This window comes from Peromyscus leucopus, unplaced genomic scaffold, assembly GCF_004664715.2.
Source record: "Peromyscus leucopus breed LL Stock unplaced genomic scaffold, UCI_PerLeu_2.1 scaffold_243, whole genome shotgun sequence".
NCBI lineage: Eukaryota > Metazoa > Chordata > Mammalia > Rodentia > Cricetidae > Peromyscus > Peromyscus leucopus.
The window spans coordinates 284,781-302,523 of record NW_023505116.1 but is presented as its reverse complement, the minus strand read 5'-3'; the positions used below and the strand labels follow the sequence as shown (position 1 = coordinate 302,523).

General features: G+C 44.9%; 1 protein-coding gene across 1 annotated transcript in view; it reads left to right on the top strand.

The window, feature by feature from the left end:
- Positions 1–17,743, top strand: part of LOC114693869 (WD repeat and FYVE domain-containing protein 2-like) — a 141,879-nt gene that overhangs the window by 112,691 nt on the left and 11,445 nt on the right. The window contains 2 exon segments of the mRNA XM_037201887.1: positions 3,726–3,838; positions 13,204–13,326. Coding sequence (XP_037057782.1) covers positions 3,726–3,838; positions 13,204–13,326 — 236 coding nt within the window.

Sequence of the window (17,743 nt, the reverse complement as noted above, 5' to 3'; positions counted from 1 at the left end):
ATGGGTTTCTTGCTTCTTTGTCCAGAAACAGTCAGTGACTTGGGTCCAGTTAGCTCCTAACGCCCTGCCAGCATTTCTGTTACCAGTTCTGTCCAGTGGCCAGCTTTAGCTGAGTCATTTGCTTCATGGAGGTGCAGAGTGGCCATTTTCTAATCTCTCGTGTTTTCCCCATGTGTGCTGGTTGAAGTATTTGAAACAGAAGACTTCCTTACCATCCAGTGCCACCTGTCTACTCTTGGATGACATGTTATGGAAAACAGGTGTCTTCATTCTTATCATTTTAATTTTCGTTTCCTGCTCTGGTGTTTGTTTGAGACAGATCTTCATACATAGCCCAGGCTGTTCAGGAACTCACTGTATAGTTGAGCTTGGCCCAAATCTCATCCTCTGCCTCAGCCTCCTGAGTATTTGGGGGCTACAGGCTATACCACCACACTGACAATTCCTTTTCCTTAGCTGCTAATGTAGGTAGAGGGTTCATATACTGCAGAGCAGATTTTTCCTTTTTTTTTTTTTTGTACTCTTAGGAACTCTTAGGGGTTTTTTTGTTGTTTAGGTTTTTTAAAGTAATATATTTAGCATATTTTAATAAATGTCATTTTAAATATTAAAACTGTCCCATCTTTGGCTAGTAGGAGTCATATACTGGAGTGTGTGCGTGCGTGTGCGTGCGTGCGTGCGTGCGTGCATGTGTGTGTGTGTGTGTGTATCTATGTCTATGTGTATTGCTGATGGCTAAACCAGGGTTTCACAAATGATAGACAAGCAGTGCATTGAGCTACATTCCTGACTCTCTCCATGTCACTTCACAGTTTTTATTTTTCTAGGATATTTTATTGCAGTTTTTAGATTCATAGAAAAAATTAAATATTGAGATTTCTGGTATTCCCCATTTGTTACAATTAATAAACCTATATTGGCATGTGCAACTTGTATCGACTTGGTGGACTTTAAAAGCACCATGGAAACAAATATGTAATCATGTGTTATGTGACATCATTCATGGTGAGATGTGAGCAATTGTCTCCTCGATCCAGGTAGGGAGCAAAAGATAGACCAAGTGAGGATATCTCCAGAGTTCAGTTTGGTGAATCAGTGAGTTTTCTTGGGCCAGGGATTATTTACAGGAGCAGAAATCATTCAAGACTGCTGCGTACCAAAATCCATTCCAGCCAGATGACATCTCCTGAAAGTTGGAAACCTGGAGCACACTGCGCAACCTGCGGGCAGCTCAGCAGGTCGGAGGCTGTCTCAGGCAGCTCAGGACGAGCCTCTTTCTTCTGGGTGGCTCACGGTCGCTGCTTCTTATAGGTGGCTTAGCTAGTTTCCTGTTTCTCCTGGGGCAGTTCAGAGGTCTGGAGTCTTTTAGGACACAATTGTGTCCATCGTGTTATCATGCAGCTGGTCTGGAAGTGTCGCTCAGAAGTCCTCTCAGCTTCTGTATGCTAGGGGAAGGAGGGACTGAGTGAATCTGGTCTTCAGATTCTTCCAGGATCTTCACTTCCCAAGACTTTAAACATTTAAACATCCAGAGGGATGGAATATTTCACCTTCTTTACAGCATCTCTGTCGTAAGGAATTTCCCTGCAAACGTGGAAGGTCTTCTCAGATTTCAGAACGGTTACACAACAGCATACCTGTGAAGGATTCTAGAGTAGGTTAATTGCTATGAAAAGATACACCCTAAATTCGAGTGGTACCACTTCATCCTCCCCCCCCCACACACACATATACACTAAATGAAAAGGAGAAAGTGAGCTTTGCACGTCATAGCTGTCTGCTTACGGACTGCATGCAGTGTGGCAGCTGCCTCCTGCCCTGTCCTTGTGGACTGTATCCCTGGACCTGGGGTCACAGTAAAGCTTCCTAGGTTGCTTTTGTCAGATACTTTGTTACAGATGAGGTGGGACAATAGCTAATGTGTGTCATTATCACCCAGAATCCCTAGCTTTCTTCAGGGTTCTCGTTTGCTGTTGTAGTGTGGGAGTGTGGATCTGCACAAAGGTGGCACCACTGTGTTGTCCTACAGAGTGGTTCACGGCCTAAAATTCCTTTAGTGTTCTGCAATACCGAAGGGACTGTGTTCTTACTCTGGGAGCCCCCTCCTTACATTCGTTTTGTTTCCTGTTGCTGTGGTGAAGGACTCTGACAAAAGCAGGTTCGGGCAGAAGGGTTATCTTAGCTCTCCCAGTTCAGTCCACTGTGCTGTCGAGGCCTGCCTGTGTATCTCTGCAAGTCTCCTTTGCTAGATAAGAGTCTCAGGGACTTGGGCTGGTAAGAATTCCCATCATTAACCAGTAAGAGTGGCCTACTGTGCTGGAACACACAAATGAGAGGGTTTATGCCAAATGGTGCTTTCTTTCTGAAGTCTGCAGTCCTGGAGAAATGGTTCACCAGTGAAGAGTGCTTTGCCGTTCATCACGTGGACGGAGTTCAGATCTCAATACCAGCTGCCAGGGGAGGACTCAGAGATGCTTGTAACTGCAGTCCAAGTGATCTGATGACTTACTGTGGTCTCCACAGGTGCACATGCCTCTGTGTGTGTGTGTGTGTGTGTTACACACACTGAAATAATGAAAATACATAGTATTAGAAGATAAAAACCCTCCAAAATGAAACAAAACCAAGTGGATGAATGCTAGGTTTCTGTGTGTCTTGAGTATCTGATTGTAGACTCCTATCATAGACCATTTGTCTCTGTCAGTACTCACACTTTAAAGAAATTTTATAAGCCAGATATATAGCAGGTGCTGCTCTAACGAGAGCAGTCACCATATAAAAGACAGGAATTTTTCACTCAGTAGCTCAGCAGCCTCCTGGGCAGACTACATGCTGTGACCAAGTCACAGCATCTCATCTGTACATTCTCGCAAATTTATCACATCAATAAGGGGAAAGACTGATCAAAAATAATTATATAAAATAATAATAAAAATTTTAAAAAAAATCAGAACAACCACAAATCTAGATGAAATGTCTACCTTCATTTACAGATATGAAAGTATGGTGAGGGTCCACCTCAGCACATACACCACACAGGGTTACGGGGAGAGATCAGTCTGCATGCCTGAATCAGGAAAGGTGCACGCCTCACTCACAGACTGCCTTCAGGCAGGTACAGCTGAAGATGGCTGAGCAGAGGCTGTCAGGCTACTATAGGGCTGCAGCACAGAGCTCCTGCCACGTGCCAGCACTGAGGAGTTCGCAGTCAGCAGCACCTAGGGCCGAGCAGCAGGAGGCAGCCCTGACATTACAGCAACAGCAGGTGGAACATGGAGGCCTTGAAAACTTCAAGGTGCTGAGAAGTTGTTTTCATTAAAGCATGTTTTAACACCCTCTCAAAAAAAAACAAAAAAACCTTTCTAGTATATTTTAATATTGGTAGCATTGGTCTCCTATTGCATGTTATTTTTATTTTCAAAGTATTACCGTATGTTCTTGCTTATTTATTTTTCTGTATAGACTTTGGAAGAACATACCGAGCTCAGAGAATGTTGATGTTTTTATTGCGGTTATATTAAATCTATAAATTAATATGATAAGTCATGTTGCGTCTGTCTAGCAATATGTACATCCTTCATTATCTTGAGTCCCTTTCATGTCTTCCAGGACCTGTCTTCAAGTTCTGCTAGCATGGCACTGATATTCCTGGTTAAACTAACGTAGAGTGTTCTGCTTTTACTCTCATAAATCCTGCTTTATACTCCTTAATGATTACATGATAGATTTGATGTTGAAACCGTCACGTGTTTATTGGTGATTCACTCGGGCCAAGTCACCATCCTCAAACTGGAACAAGAAAACTGCACACTGCTCACATCCTTCAGAGGGCACACAGGTAAGATCTGAGAAAAGGCTGCCATCAGCTCAGCTTAGTCTGGTCCTTACATGTTTGAAGGTGGCCGAGAACAGCCTGGGCTTGGGTAAAACACAGATGATACAGGTGCATTAGTTGATTGTGAAATGCTTCAGTAAGAGACAACACCAAGACAATCTTCCCCCGCAATTCAAACAGAAGAGAAACCAGCCTTTCCGTTGCTGTGGAGAAAGCCAGTGCTGGGTGTGTTGAAGGGGTGCTTGTGACCATGTGGCAACGGTTCAACCCAGGAGACTGCTAGGACACTTGTCTTTGCACACTTGAAGTAAGAAGACAGTGTGCAAGAACGATTCCCCATCCAGAAGGAAAAGGAAAGCCAGACTACACGAAGGGACAGATTGGTCTTTCTAGTGGGCCTTAAGTGTGTAACCCCTTTAAACCCCTTACAGCACTGGTGTGCTCAGGATTATCTACATAAGATAAAAAAATAATCATCCGTAATTCTGGAAAGGCTGAATAAATTGATGGCAGTAATGGTTACAGGCTTACAGGCTTTTTTTTTTTTGAATTGCATTGGCTCCAGAAAATGTTGATTTGGGGGGAAATGTGCCACTGCCTGGTTTATGGTTGCTAGTGGACTTTGGTGTAGTTTTTTTTTCAGTTTTTTTTGTAATAACTCATGCTTTAGTGTAAAGATAATACTCCATCTGGATGTCATAGAAAATGAAAGTAGATGGGAAAGGATGCTTATTGAATAGTGTCCATTTAGTCCTAAGGGATTTGCAGGTGGTAAGGGGGCAGAGAGATGCTCAGCAGTTTAGAGTGCTTGCTGCTCTTGCAGAGGCCTCGAGTTCAGTTCCCAGCATCCACATTGGTGTTCCCAGCTGCCTTAACTCAGCTCAGGGATCTGACCTGTGTGTCTAGACTCCAGTAGCTCCGTCCACTGCTTCCCAGTGTACCACGTCTTCAGCTGATAGCATCACCTCCTTCTTGGTGATCTGGAGTGTTAAGATTCAGGCTGACTGTCTACCTTTTTTGCTTCGAGAACCAGGAGCCCATCTACAAGTCACTCTGAGATTGAGACCATCGATGCCGTTGCAAGGGCGTGATTGCAGCTGGGTGCAGAGTTGCCCACTTTTCCCTCCGCCTGTGCTCAGTGCTTCTCTTCCCAGTCTCATGACCTCCTCCCCTTTTTCTTTTCATCCCCTCCAGCACCTTCTTCAAAGCTGCCGTAGCTTTTCAGTGGTTTATTTCTTGCCTGTTCTGTCCTCTGCTAGAAACTGAAACAGACTTGTCTTTTGTTTCTTCTCTCTTCTGTATGGGAGCAGCCTTCTGTGGGCCCAGGCTGATTCTCAGGATCCTCGGACCAACATGGACTCCCTTTGACAACAGTTTCTCCAGTTATTGTTCCACCTAAGTTTCTTCCTTCTCTGTTGAGGAAACAGTGGAACCTCTCAATCCGTACCCTCTGTAGCCGTTCCGTTACTGTTCCAATTCTGCCTTAAGTTACAAGACTTGCAGCTACCATCTTAACCGTCTTGTTTGGTGGACATTGTGCTGTCATCACCATCCATCACAGAACACTTCATCTTGTGAAGCTGCACCCTCCACCCTTAGATGGCAGCCCCTCCATCCCCTGGTTCTTTCTGTGAAGTGACTACTCTAGTGTGTCACGGAGTGGGATCATTTAGTACTTCTCACTTGCAAAGGGCTTGTTTGCATGCAGACCGTAGCAGCTCGGTTCTTACAAGAATGCCATTCCTGGCTGCTCCCGGGCCTTCGCCTCTAGTTCCTTCCAGCCTGGAGGCAAACATCTGGTTTGTCTCTGTTATCGTCATTTGAATTGCTCTCCCTGAGGTGGCCCCTGGTCTTCTGGATGTGTTGAAGACCGTGTTGTGTTTAACATTTGCAGCGTTTTCCATGGCGACTGTGCCTCTCTGCTGTGGCTGCCTCCTTTTCATATCTGTGACGCGCCTCTCCACCTTCCTTCTGCCTCTGGCTGGTCTCAGATCTGCACATCTGCCTTGGGTCCTCCTCTCCTGACCCTTTGCTCCATGGTGTGGATCTCAATGGATTCTCTCAGTCAGAAAGAAAAGCCAGTTGTTGTTCTCAGATTCCTCAGAGCCCAGTGAGAGCCAAGCTGTGCTGTAATGGTGCCTGCTGGTAACAGAGGCTGGGAAAAAAGCACCAGGGACTTCCAGAAGTCGAGCACAGGCAGCTCACTTGGGGGCCGGGGGGTGGGGGGGTGATGGGGGAGGGAGCATTTAGGCAAGCTGTTGCTTGACTGAAATCCTAGGAATGAGTGAGTGTTGATTCTTAGCGAGCACCCAGAGGATGTCTGGGAGAATGCCAGCACAGAGAGCACAGATCTCCAAGAGCCTCTCTGAGCACTGCCACGGCTGCTCACCCTCCAAGGCTGCACGTCTCTGTCTGAAGCGGGAGTGGAGGCAGTTGTGGCAAGAAAGAAAGCCACAGTCACTTCAGATCCCTAAGGCTCACCCTCCCGACTTACTTTGGCATCCTTGAGAAAACGTGAATGAGTTTGAAGCCAAGAAACAGAGGTATCCGATTCCTGGAGCTGGAGTTGCAACATTCTGGTCTCTGTAAAAGCAGCTTGCACTCCTAACTGCAAAGCCATTCCCAACTCCAGAAACTGTCTCTTAAAATGGGGTGCTGATGGGGGCAGGGAGGAATGGGTAGATTCAGGATAAAGTATAGGAAGTTGAAGATCATCTCAGTGGGGGCTAGAGTGTAGCTCAGTGGTAGAGTACTTACTAGTACTAGTGAGGCCTGGGTTTGCTGGGAGCAGGGGTTTGTGGGGAGAGTGTGCTGCTGATAACCAGATTGGAATAGGCAGAGTGGCCTCTTGACTCTTTAGAAGTCAGTCAGGGGTCCCCTGAGTTCTTTGTTGTTATCACCAAGTCAGCAGGTGTGAGAAAATGTTTCTGCCTCCTCCGTGTTGTTGGCTGGATGTGGACAGGAGTTTTGTGTTTTCTGCATGCTTGCTGTAATGTAAGTGTTACTTAGGTATTGGGTCTTAATCATTCCCATAGTGTAAAGCGTTCTCATCTCATTTTTATGATGCAGCGTCTTTGAGGCAGATGGCATGGCTCAGGAAGGTTCTAGCTCACATGAGGGCAAAGGTAGTCAGTCATTGAGATGGAGAATGCGGAGAGGAGCCTCATCAAGCTGGCTGCAGCACAGTTTGCTCAGCTACACTGAACACACAGTTCACAGTGTTAAGCTCTCCTATGTAGGAGGCCTCTTCTGTGCTCAGGCAGTCCAAGTCTTGGAAAGGGGTTTTTTATAAAGACCAAACAAAGACCAAAGCCAGATCCATTAGAGGAGGGAGGTGTCTCATCAGTTGAGACCTGACTCACACATAGAGGTCTTCAATGTTTGTGCATGGGTCCATGGTCCTTCTCCCATCATTCTCTTTCCTTTCTCGGGAGACATGGCCATTGGTCTCATTGTTCTCTTTCATGGGGAGCCAAGGCTACTGGCCCATTGTTTTATCATGGGGAGCCCTGGCCATTGGTCCTGTTGTTCTCCTTCATAGGGAGCTGTGGCATCTGCCCATCATTCTCTCTTACGGTGTAGAAAGTCATACAGAAATGTGGAGCAGTGATGGAACCTGCCAATAGCTGCAGTTTCTCATCAGTGGAGATTTAGGAAACTAATTCTGTGTTCTTAGCTCCCTCTGCTGGATTTCTTTCTGGAACTAATGTCAGTACCATGATTCTTTTCTGAAGTAATTTCTTCATATACGTTTCTACTAAAAGCTCTAAATTGAGCTGAACAATCAGGAAAACCTATTTTGACCACTGTAAGTTAATAGCATCAGTACATCTTTATTTGTATGATTTTTTGTTTTTATATGGTAAGGTCTTGCCGTGTAGCTCAGACTGGTCTCAATTCATAGCGATGTTCCTGCCTCAACCTCCCAAGTATGCTGGAATTGCTAGTGTGAGTAATGTACCATGCCAGTCAAGAATTGTTTGAATTAACATGAACATATGAGAAACAGGAGGGTCTGAATGTAATCTGTCAAAGTCGTCTGATTCACAAATAATTAAACATCACTCTATTCATTCACTGTTTAGGAGAACAAAAGGAATAGTGTGGCTGTTACAAAAGCAACAGAGAAAACCAAGGAAGTCCTGTGCACATTTGCATCTTCAAACATTTACATTGAGAACTTTACCTTGTTAAATGGACACTTGCACCCAGATCTCTCTGTGAGGACTGACTCAGTGTGTGGAGCTGCCCCTGAGTTGATCAGCATTGGCTCGTTCTCCGTGTGAATGGTGCCAGTGTGTGGGGGGGGTCAGTAAAGCAAATGTAGTCCTTGCCTCCACTCACTACAGTGTAGCCTGCAAAACACATCAGACGATAATTGCAGGTGATTCTTCAAGATGCTCTGTAGGCAGAAGTGCTGTGAAGCCCTGATGGCTGCTTGGAAGCAGTAAGAGAGCTCTTTTGTGCAGCTGGAGAGATGGCTCAGCAGTTAAGAGCATTGGCTGTTCTTCCAGGGACCCAGGTTCAATTCCCAGCACCCATTGGCAGCTCACAGCCATCAGTAACTCCACTTCCAGCAGATCCAGTGCTCTCTTCTAGCCTTTGCAGGCACAGGCTGCACATGATGTTTATGCAGACAAACACCCACCATAAAATGAATAAATAAGTTATACAGGGGAAAAAGAGAAAGGGAAGAGCTCACAGGGGAGCTCACAAGTCCTCATCACTTTAGACTGGAGTAGTGACTTTGGTGACGTTTTATGTAAGAAGCACAGTGGTCTGGGCAGGCCCTCTGTTAGCCAGTTACTAGCCTGCCCAATTTACTGTGGAGAGTGTGATGCCAGATTCTGAGAAAGTTCTTCATCACACTAGGGCAGACCCAGCAGTTTTCTAACTCCAGTTCAGTTTTGCAAGGCTTTTGTACATGTCTCAAAAAAATTAATTAATTTAAAAATAGTTCACTAAGCATTTTGGTAACAAGTATTAAATTTCTAAAACATTTAGACTCTGAACCAGTTCCACATTTGATATTCTTGTCTGTGTGAAATAAAAAAAATGTGGAACAAGGGGGTGGAGTCACACAGCTACCCAGCAGGCTAAGGCAAGGGAATCATTAGCCAGCTAGAGGCCAGCATGAGCAACCAAGTCCTTGTTGTTCAAAAATAATAGTAAAGAGAGGCAGAAAGATGTCTGCAGCGGTTAGCAGTGCTTGCTGCTCGTGTAGAGGACTGGAGTTGATTCCCAGTGCCATGTTAGGAGGCTGACGCCCACAGCCACCTGTGATTCCACCTCAGGGGCGTCTGACTCCTCCTTGTGGCCTCACAGAAACCCGCATTGAATATACACATAGATTCCCATGCACATCAATTTTCAAAGCTGAACTAATAGTTGAAAGAAATGGGAATAGTTTTTATTGAAATGCTTATCTCTGCAATATATATTATATTCAGTTAAAAGTTGAGGAATCTAGTAAGTAAAAGTAACTCAGGATGCATACATGTTGTTAGGATATACCCCACAGTAACAATTACATTCATAAAATATATACAGCATAGATTTTACATTTCCACTCTTGTGCTGGTTTTGGGTTTGTTTTGCACTGTGGGCCTTGTGCATACAGGGTAGGAGCTCTACCACTGATTGCATCCCTGGCATTTCATCCAATTTTCAGTGTACAGTAGTTCAAGAAATATTTCTGTAATGACCCTACTTTATAACAGAGCCCATCATCCATTAAGTCTCTGAGTTGATGGATCTTTTCCAACCATGGTTTTTTCACAGTGCCCACAGTTGTTTAAATTTGAATGTGCTTCTTTAAAAAAAATCGAACTATCCATTTTACATGTTTTATAGAGAAAGTCACATCTGCACTTGCTTTATCTGTTTCCTGATTGAGAAACAAATGGCTTCATTCAGATTCCCAAGCATCCATGATGAAAAGGTCAGCTAGGTGAAGGCGTCACATCAGCAACACTGCTTACCCAGGAAAGAGGTGTCTCAGCCAGCGTCATCTGCTAGGAGGAAGGCCAAGGGCATTCATTCTCCTCCTCCTCACACAGCTGCTGGCTCATCTGCCTATGCAGACTGGGTATCTGCCAAAAGCCAGGCAGAGGTGCCGATGAATGAGCCACAGCTCCGGCCTCCAGAACCTTTGTCTGTGAAGTGACAGCCACTCTGGGGGAAGAGGTCTGTGAGTAATGAGGGCAGTAGTGGGGTCGCCTCTCAAAACATGGGATTTAGGTAAGGTTTGGCTTGAGGTGGAGAAAAAGGTTTCAAATGTTCATTCATCTGCCCCTCGTTCTGCCTGGTGCTGTGCTTGCCTGCTGTTGGGGGAAGGTGAGTGTGGTAAGGGTGAGGGCCGGGTTTAACCACACATTGCTAGGGGAAGTGAGGTTCATTGTGAACAGGAGTGTGTGCAAGCAAAATGCAATGCAGAGAGCGGAAGAGGCTGGTTAGCAAATCCACAGCAGTGGGAACGAGGGGGCCCTGTGATCTTAAGAGTCTGCTGGGACAGTTAGGAGAGAAACTTTCCTAAAAGTCCAAGGTATAAGACTTTATTAAAGCAAATTTGATCATTTTTGAAATGTCAGGTTCCAATAGTAAATATAAGCTACTTAATATCTCAGAATATTTTTCAATAATATTAAAAAATTAGTGTCTCTGACGTTCCTTGGTATTTGCTGGCTGTGTGTTCATTTTATATAGAAAATTTGTTTCTATTCTTCAGTATTCAAAGAATTTGATTTATAAAAGGATTGCTGGAGAAAAAACTGTCATAATATTGGGTGGCTATTCACTACAGCACTGAAGCTTAGGCAGTGGTTCTCAATACTTCCTAATACTTGCGACCCTTTAATACAGTTTTCTCATGTTGTGCTGACCCCAACCATAAGATTATTTCATTGCTACTTCAGAACTGTAATTTTGCTACTATTATAAACTGTAAGGTAAATATCTGTGTTTTCCAATGGTCTTAGGCAATCCCTATGAAAGGGTCAGTTGACCACAGGTTGAGAATGGCTGGCTTGTCCTATGTGATTGGTCCAGTCAGTTCTCACCAGTAGGTAGTGAGTAGTGGTAGTGATCAGAGTAGTACCACCTTCCTCACTTCGTAGGGGAGTGTTGTTTTGGTTTCCTCTCTGCTGCCCTATAAAAATTCTGACTTATGGGAGGAAAGTGTTTATTTGCTTATGCTTCAGATCACAGTCCATCATTGAGGGACTCAGGGCAGGAACCAGGCATAAATCTGAAGCAGAAACTGGAGTAACACGGCTTGCTGGCTTGCTCACTGGCTCGTGATCAGCCAGCTGTTGTATACTTTCAGACACCTGCCTGGAGATGGTGTCATCACCATGGCTAGATCCCCTGCGTTAACAAACAAGAGAATCCTCCACAGGCATGCCATGGGCAGTTCAGTCCAGACAGTCTTCAGTTGAGGCATCTCCTCTCAGCTGACTCTGGACTCTGTCAAGTTGACAATTAAAGCTAAGTAGAACAGGATACTAGCACTTAGGAAATAATTGATTTATACAGGATTTGTAAACTCAAGTTCCCAAAAAAAAACAATTTCTGCCTCTAATGTGTCCCTGATTATACCTAATATCCAAATATAAAAGCATATCAAGTATTCTCAATAAAGACATGCAAATAACAGCAGTTATAAGGGAAATGTTAAATGTCACTAATCACCGGAGAAATCAAAACCACAGGTTAGTGTCCTTCTCTGCAGGTAAAATGATATGCTTGCTAGTTTTATGTCAGCGTCACAAAACTAGAGCCATTTTGAAAGAGAAGCCCTCAGTTGAGAAAATGCCCACACCAGACTGGCTGTGGGCAAGCCAGGGTGCATTTTCTTGATGGATGACTGATGAGAGAAGTCCAGCCCATCGTGAGCAATGCCTCCCTGGGCTGGTGGCCTTGTGTGCTTTAAGAAGCGGACTGACGGAGCAAAGCCATGAGGAGCAAGCCAGTAAGCAGCACTCCTCCAGGGTTTCTGCTTCAGGTTCTGTTTCCAGGTCCCTGCCTTGCTTGAGTTCCTGCCCTAGCTTCCCCAGTGATGAACTGAAGACAGAGGAAGATGACAGAAACCTCCCCTTCCCATGCTGGCTGTAGGTCCTGGTCCTGGTGCTGTCCCAGCAGTAGAAACCCTAGCTAAGACAAGAGGTATTTGATAAACAGTAGCAAGTGGAGCAAAGCATGGGGGAGGGTACTGCACACTGGTGGGAGAATTGTAAATTATTTCAGCCTTTATAGAAAGTATTGTGGAGAGTCTTCAGAAAACTAAAACCAAACTTACTTCTAGGCATGGTGGTACATGCCTGTCATCCTAGAATGCAGGAGACAAAGCCAGGAGGTTCATCAAAAGATCAAGGCCAGGCTAGCTACACAGTAACACCCTGTCTAAAAAACAAATGAACAACGAATAAAATCGCACATGATCTAGCTACTAAGTTATAGTCCAGAAAATGGAGTCGGTATCCCCGAGATAGCTGCCCCATTGAAGAATTTCTGACATAACTAAGGGATGGGGACAGACAGCCTAATGTAGTATGAATGGATAAAGAAAACATTATATGCCTACACATATGATTGAATACTATCACGCCATAAAATGGATGAAATTTGTCAACCAGATTGGATGGGTTAGAGGACATTATGTTAAATGAAATAAGCCAGACACAGAAAGAAGTACCACATGATATCACATGGAATTTTAAGAAGTTGGCCTCATAGAAGTAGTGGATAGGTCAGTGGTCCCCAGTTGGTCAGTATATACCAAATTGTAGTTAGAAAGAGTAAACTCTGATGTTTTGGTTCCACAGAAACAGAATGGTATTGTATATCTCAAAGTAGCTGGGAAGGATTTTGAATACTCCTACTGATGAATGTTTGATGAGATGAATATGCTAATTACTCCTTTGGTTTGCTTGTTATATGATGTATACCTAAATTAAAACATCACATTGAACCCCCACAAATGTGTATAGTTATTATGTGTCAAGAAAGGAAGAGATCTAATTGAGCATTTTAATTCTCATTTTCTTCTCATTCGTTATTGTCAGGATGAGGAGTAGGTAGTAGCTAAGAAAATGTAGTTAATACTTCAAATAATGCAATATTTCCCGTAGAATTACCAATGAATTGCCTCTGTTGTTTATAGTAGTTGATTTTTATGCTATATACAATAGATGTGCTGTTTTCAGGCACGAGTTTTTTTATTTTTGGAGCAGTTTTTCTTTTCTGGGCTTACTTACCCACTCATTTAACAGACATTAATTCAGGGACTGTGTGGGTCCTGATCGCGTCAAGACCCCTTCCTTGGTGAGGCTGCTGTTCTGTGACTAACCCTGGCGTATCTGTTCCCTTAGGAGGGTGGACAGCGCTCTGCTGGGACCCAGTGCAGCGCGTGCTGTTCTCAGGGAGTTCCGATCACTCCGTCATCATGTGGGACATCGGTGGGAGAAAGGGACAGCCATCGAGCTCCAGAACAAGTAAGGCTGCTGCGGCGGGTCTTCCATAAACATCTCCCAGCAGGCTCCTGGATGAGGTGGACAAAGGCACAGGGCAGGCTGCTGCGGACTTTGCTCCAGAAGGTGCATGTCAGGGACACCGTATCAGCCATTTGACTTGTGTGTACAAGGCTGCCTCTAGCCACTGAGGACCAAGCGTGCTTCTGAATGCACACAGTGAAATAACAGCTGTAAATAATTCAGAGCAAAATTAAAGCCATAAAGAATATAAGTGAATGTTGAGGTGAGACAAAACATTGTGAAATACGAGTTGGAGCCTGTGAAGTCTCGGTACGTGCAGGCTGCTGGCAGCATGAGGAGGGCAGAATTGATGTCTTCCATACTTAGTACTCGCCCAGTACTTTAGTCCAGTTGGCCCTGGTTCCTGTGTGCTTGGGTTAGACCGGTAGCTAATCTGTCCTCTGTTGACCAGCAGGCGCTAGCTAGACACTACAACTGTGAGGTGAACTTAGGCCAGCCTGTGGCAGCTGATGAGCTCTGGCGATGTCTTGTTTCTTTTCTGCTTAGACTCAAGACTGCCTTTTTCTTTTCCTCTCTTAACGATTCCTGTTTTCCTTCTTGCCCCAGGATGACTGGGTCAGTGTTGATGCAAATCAGGGATGCGTTGACTTTAGGGACTGGGCAAACTGGCATGGGTCTGTCCAGTCAGGATATCAAGATAGTGCCACACGTCTTTGTGTTACACTTTTCACCACCTCTTGCAGCAGCTAAACATTGTTCTGGAAGGTCGTAATGGGCTGCCAAATCCAGGCATTAGTCCTCCACTGTGCCTTTCTGACGTGTCCCTGTGTTAACACACAATGCCGCACAGGTTTGTGTCCTAGGTAGCCAAGTATAAACCTGGGCTGTACCCTCTGGGTCTGTACACTCACTGATGGAATCACCCGACACACTGTTTTCAAAGCCTGTCTCCATCATTTTTTTTTTCTTTTTTTTCTTTTTCTTTTTTGTTTTTTTGTTTTTTGTTTTTCGAGACAGGGTTTCTCTGTGTAGCTTTAACGCCTTTCTGGGACTCGCTCCTTGGAGACCAGGCTGGCCTCGAACTCACAGAGATCCACCTGCCTCTGCTCCCGAGTGCTGGGATTAAAGGTGTGCGCCACCACCGCCCAGCCACTGTCTCCAATCATTAAGACAAACTTTATAAGGTCTTGTCAAAACGAGGCAAGTGACTGTTGACATTGAAGAGTTTTCATGTCCAAAGGAAGAAGCTTAGAAAATACATTCCGTAATGTGACCTGCATTTCAGGCTTTTGGAGTTTTTTAGTCTCCGTGGCAAGTGGAATGCAGTCCACTTCCAGGACTAGCTCTGTGCAGGGGAAGACAAAGGAGAGCTCCAGTTTGGGAGGCAGATCGGATTCCTAAGGGTCAGCTGTTAGTTTCACACATACTGCAGACACATAACCTGGAGGTGTGTTGTGCCATGCCCAACATATCGTATACAGCAGTGCCACCTTTTGGGTTGTTTTTTGAGGCAGGGTTTTGCTATGTACCTCTGACTGGCATGGTATTCACTATGTAACCCAGACTGTCCTCAGACTCATGAGTGCTCAGGTTACAGTATGTGCTGCCACACCTACTGGTACCTTTTGCTTAGATCTTTACTTATTCTTAGGATAATACCTATTGTTTCCTGACCAGCCTTATGACTGTATTTTGCTAGTAGTGTTTTCTTAGACCTAAAACTTCCGGGAGAGTCCATGTACTCTGGTTTCAAGCAGTGGAGAGCTTGTATTGCCCTAATATGTTGGGACCACGATGGACTTGAGCAGGAGGGTTCGTGAGGCCAATCACAGCCAGGATTCTTTGGTACACACAACTCATGTTCTTCCCCTTTCCATAATTCTGACTCTTACTTTCCTTCCTGTTTCTCTGACCATGTGTAAGATTTCCCTGAAGAGCACCTTAGCCAGTGTGGTGGGACATGGTGGGATTTACGATAATCCAGCTCATGGGAGCAGGCAGGAGGAAAAGGCGTTCAGGGTCATCCTCAGCCAGCCTGGGCTACTCAAAAAAAAAAAAAAGGAAATGAAGAAAATCTTTTGATAAAGAATGACCTATCCATAAATAATATGCATGGGAGGATTTCAGTTTACCCCTGGTATCAGTAAATTGCACCTGAGGCTATGAAAAGAGAAGCGTTCTCAACTTGCCTCTGCGTTGGAGGAGCCAGTGAGGGTGAGGTCAGCATGCACAGCTGCTTCCTTTTTGTCCTGGGATGTAAGGGCAGCCTCTCACTGCAGTGCTAGGGAACATTAGGAGAAGGAGCAGTCTTTCCTTTCTGATTATTTCACTAAACGTGTAACAGGCTAAAATAGTATGCCTTAGAGCTTTCATGGAGGTAGAATCCTGTCGTAGAAGGCAGAGCTGTGGTTTTTGTTTGTGCGTGTGTTTCCTTTATCTTTTGTTTTGTTTTGTTTTTTGAGACAAGATTTCTCTGTTTAGCAGCTGTCCTGGAACTTGCTTTATAGATGGCTTAGAACTCACAGAGATCCACCTGCCTCTGCTCCCAAGTGCTGGGATTAAAGGTGTGCACCACCGCCCCTGGCGCAGGACTGTGTTTATCAGTTAGCATAGTTAGCATTCAGGCTAAGGTTAGGAGCACTAGCTGCTCTTCTGGAGGACTGGTGCCAGACCCACTTGGTGGCCCAACAGTCTGTAACTTTAGTTCATAGTTGATGTTCTCGTCTGGCCTTTGCAGTACCAGGCACACAGGAGTACACAGACATAAAATGAAGTTGAACAAATAGTTTAAAGAATTAACGTTCCAGAATGGCCTCATTCTTTGAAAGGCCCACTTCCGTTTTCATGTTCTGCTGTTGCTGCTTCTCATTCTTTATGAATTTTGACAAGGGGCCAACCCTCTAGTTTCCTTTTGCACTGATGCAGTCATGTTACATCGCAGGGTCTGGAGGCCATGTTTCCTTAGGACTGCTAAGGAGCATGAGACTGTCCCGTGAGTACAGTGTTTCTAGGAGGCGGAATCTCCGTGCTCGGGGAAGCAGGGTTTTCATGTACTCATCAGAACACATGCGGTGTGTATGTGGAGGCCCTCATCACAAAATAATAATCAGCTTTGAAATGCTTTCTGGTAATAAGCGCTCCGGTGGTAGCAGATGAACATGAAGAGAAGAAGGTTTCTTTTCATTCCCTCCCTAGTTTTTAATTGTGAGGTAGTTGAATTGTCAATCCTTAAATCAGCAAATCCCCAAGCAGATTATTATAAAGCTTGAGGCTGCCGTTCATCACTGGGTTCTACTCTCCTGGGCTGGAAGATTAACAGCCCTGGAGCCTCATAACACATTTGTTGCTGAATGCTGCCATTTGTGAATGGTGAAGCACTCCTTCTGAAGGACCTTTTTGGCATTGCAAGATCATTTGAATATATGTCTCAGAATGCCTTAACAAAGTGGTTCTCAACCTGTGGGTCACATATCAATATCTGCATATCAGATATTTATATTACGATTCATAACAGCAGCAAAATTACAGTTATGCAGTAGCAACAAAATAATTTTATGGTTGAGGTCACCACAACTGTATTAAAGGTCACAGTGTTAGGAAGGTTGAGAAGCATTGCCTTAACAAATGAAATGTACTGTTCGGCCAGGTAGAGGATGGATTCCCTCTTGCCCTTGAAAATCAGAATGGAGGTGCTCCCTACTTTTAAATCCTGACTTTTGAAATGAATGAATGTGAGTTATTTGATATTAGCCATTAGTTACTGAGAGGGTGCTTTGATGTACAACTGATCTGAAGGGAAACCCATCCATAAGCAGTAGAAAATGCTAAGGTTGCCGGGCGGTGGTGGCGCACGCCTTTATCCCAGCACTCGAGAGGCAGAGCCAGGCGGATCTCTGTGAGTTCGAGCCAGCTGGGCTACCAAGTGAGTTCCAGGAAAGGCACAAGCTACACAGGAGAAACCCTGTCTCGAAAACCAAAAAAAGGAAAAAAAAAAAAAAAAAAGAAAATGCTAAGGTGAGGCTGGGCCAGGCTGAGTCTGTCAGTACTGGCCACACAGACTTACAGGCCGGAGTTTGGTCACTAGGACCCAGCTAAAGAGCTGGGCGCGGTATGTGTTCTTTGTAATCATGGTGCTGGCGAAGCAGAGAGAGATGGATGGGCATCGCTGCCGGCAGTGTGGCATAAACAAACAACAACAAAAGATGGCAGGCTTCTTAGGAGTGATCCTGAAGTTGACCTCTGACCTCCACATGCATGTCACATCCTTCCACAGCTGTGTACACACGGAATGCCCAAGTTCATCTGTGTGGAGACACAGCTGGCTTTTTTCATGGGCTGGGTGGGGACTGGGGATAGTGCCATCTTCGCTGGGCAAGGTTTGGTACTGTCGTTTTTGTATAATGCAGGGAATCCAATA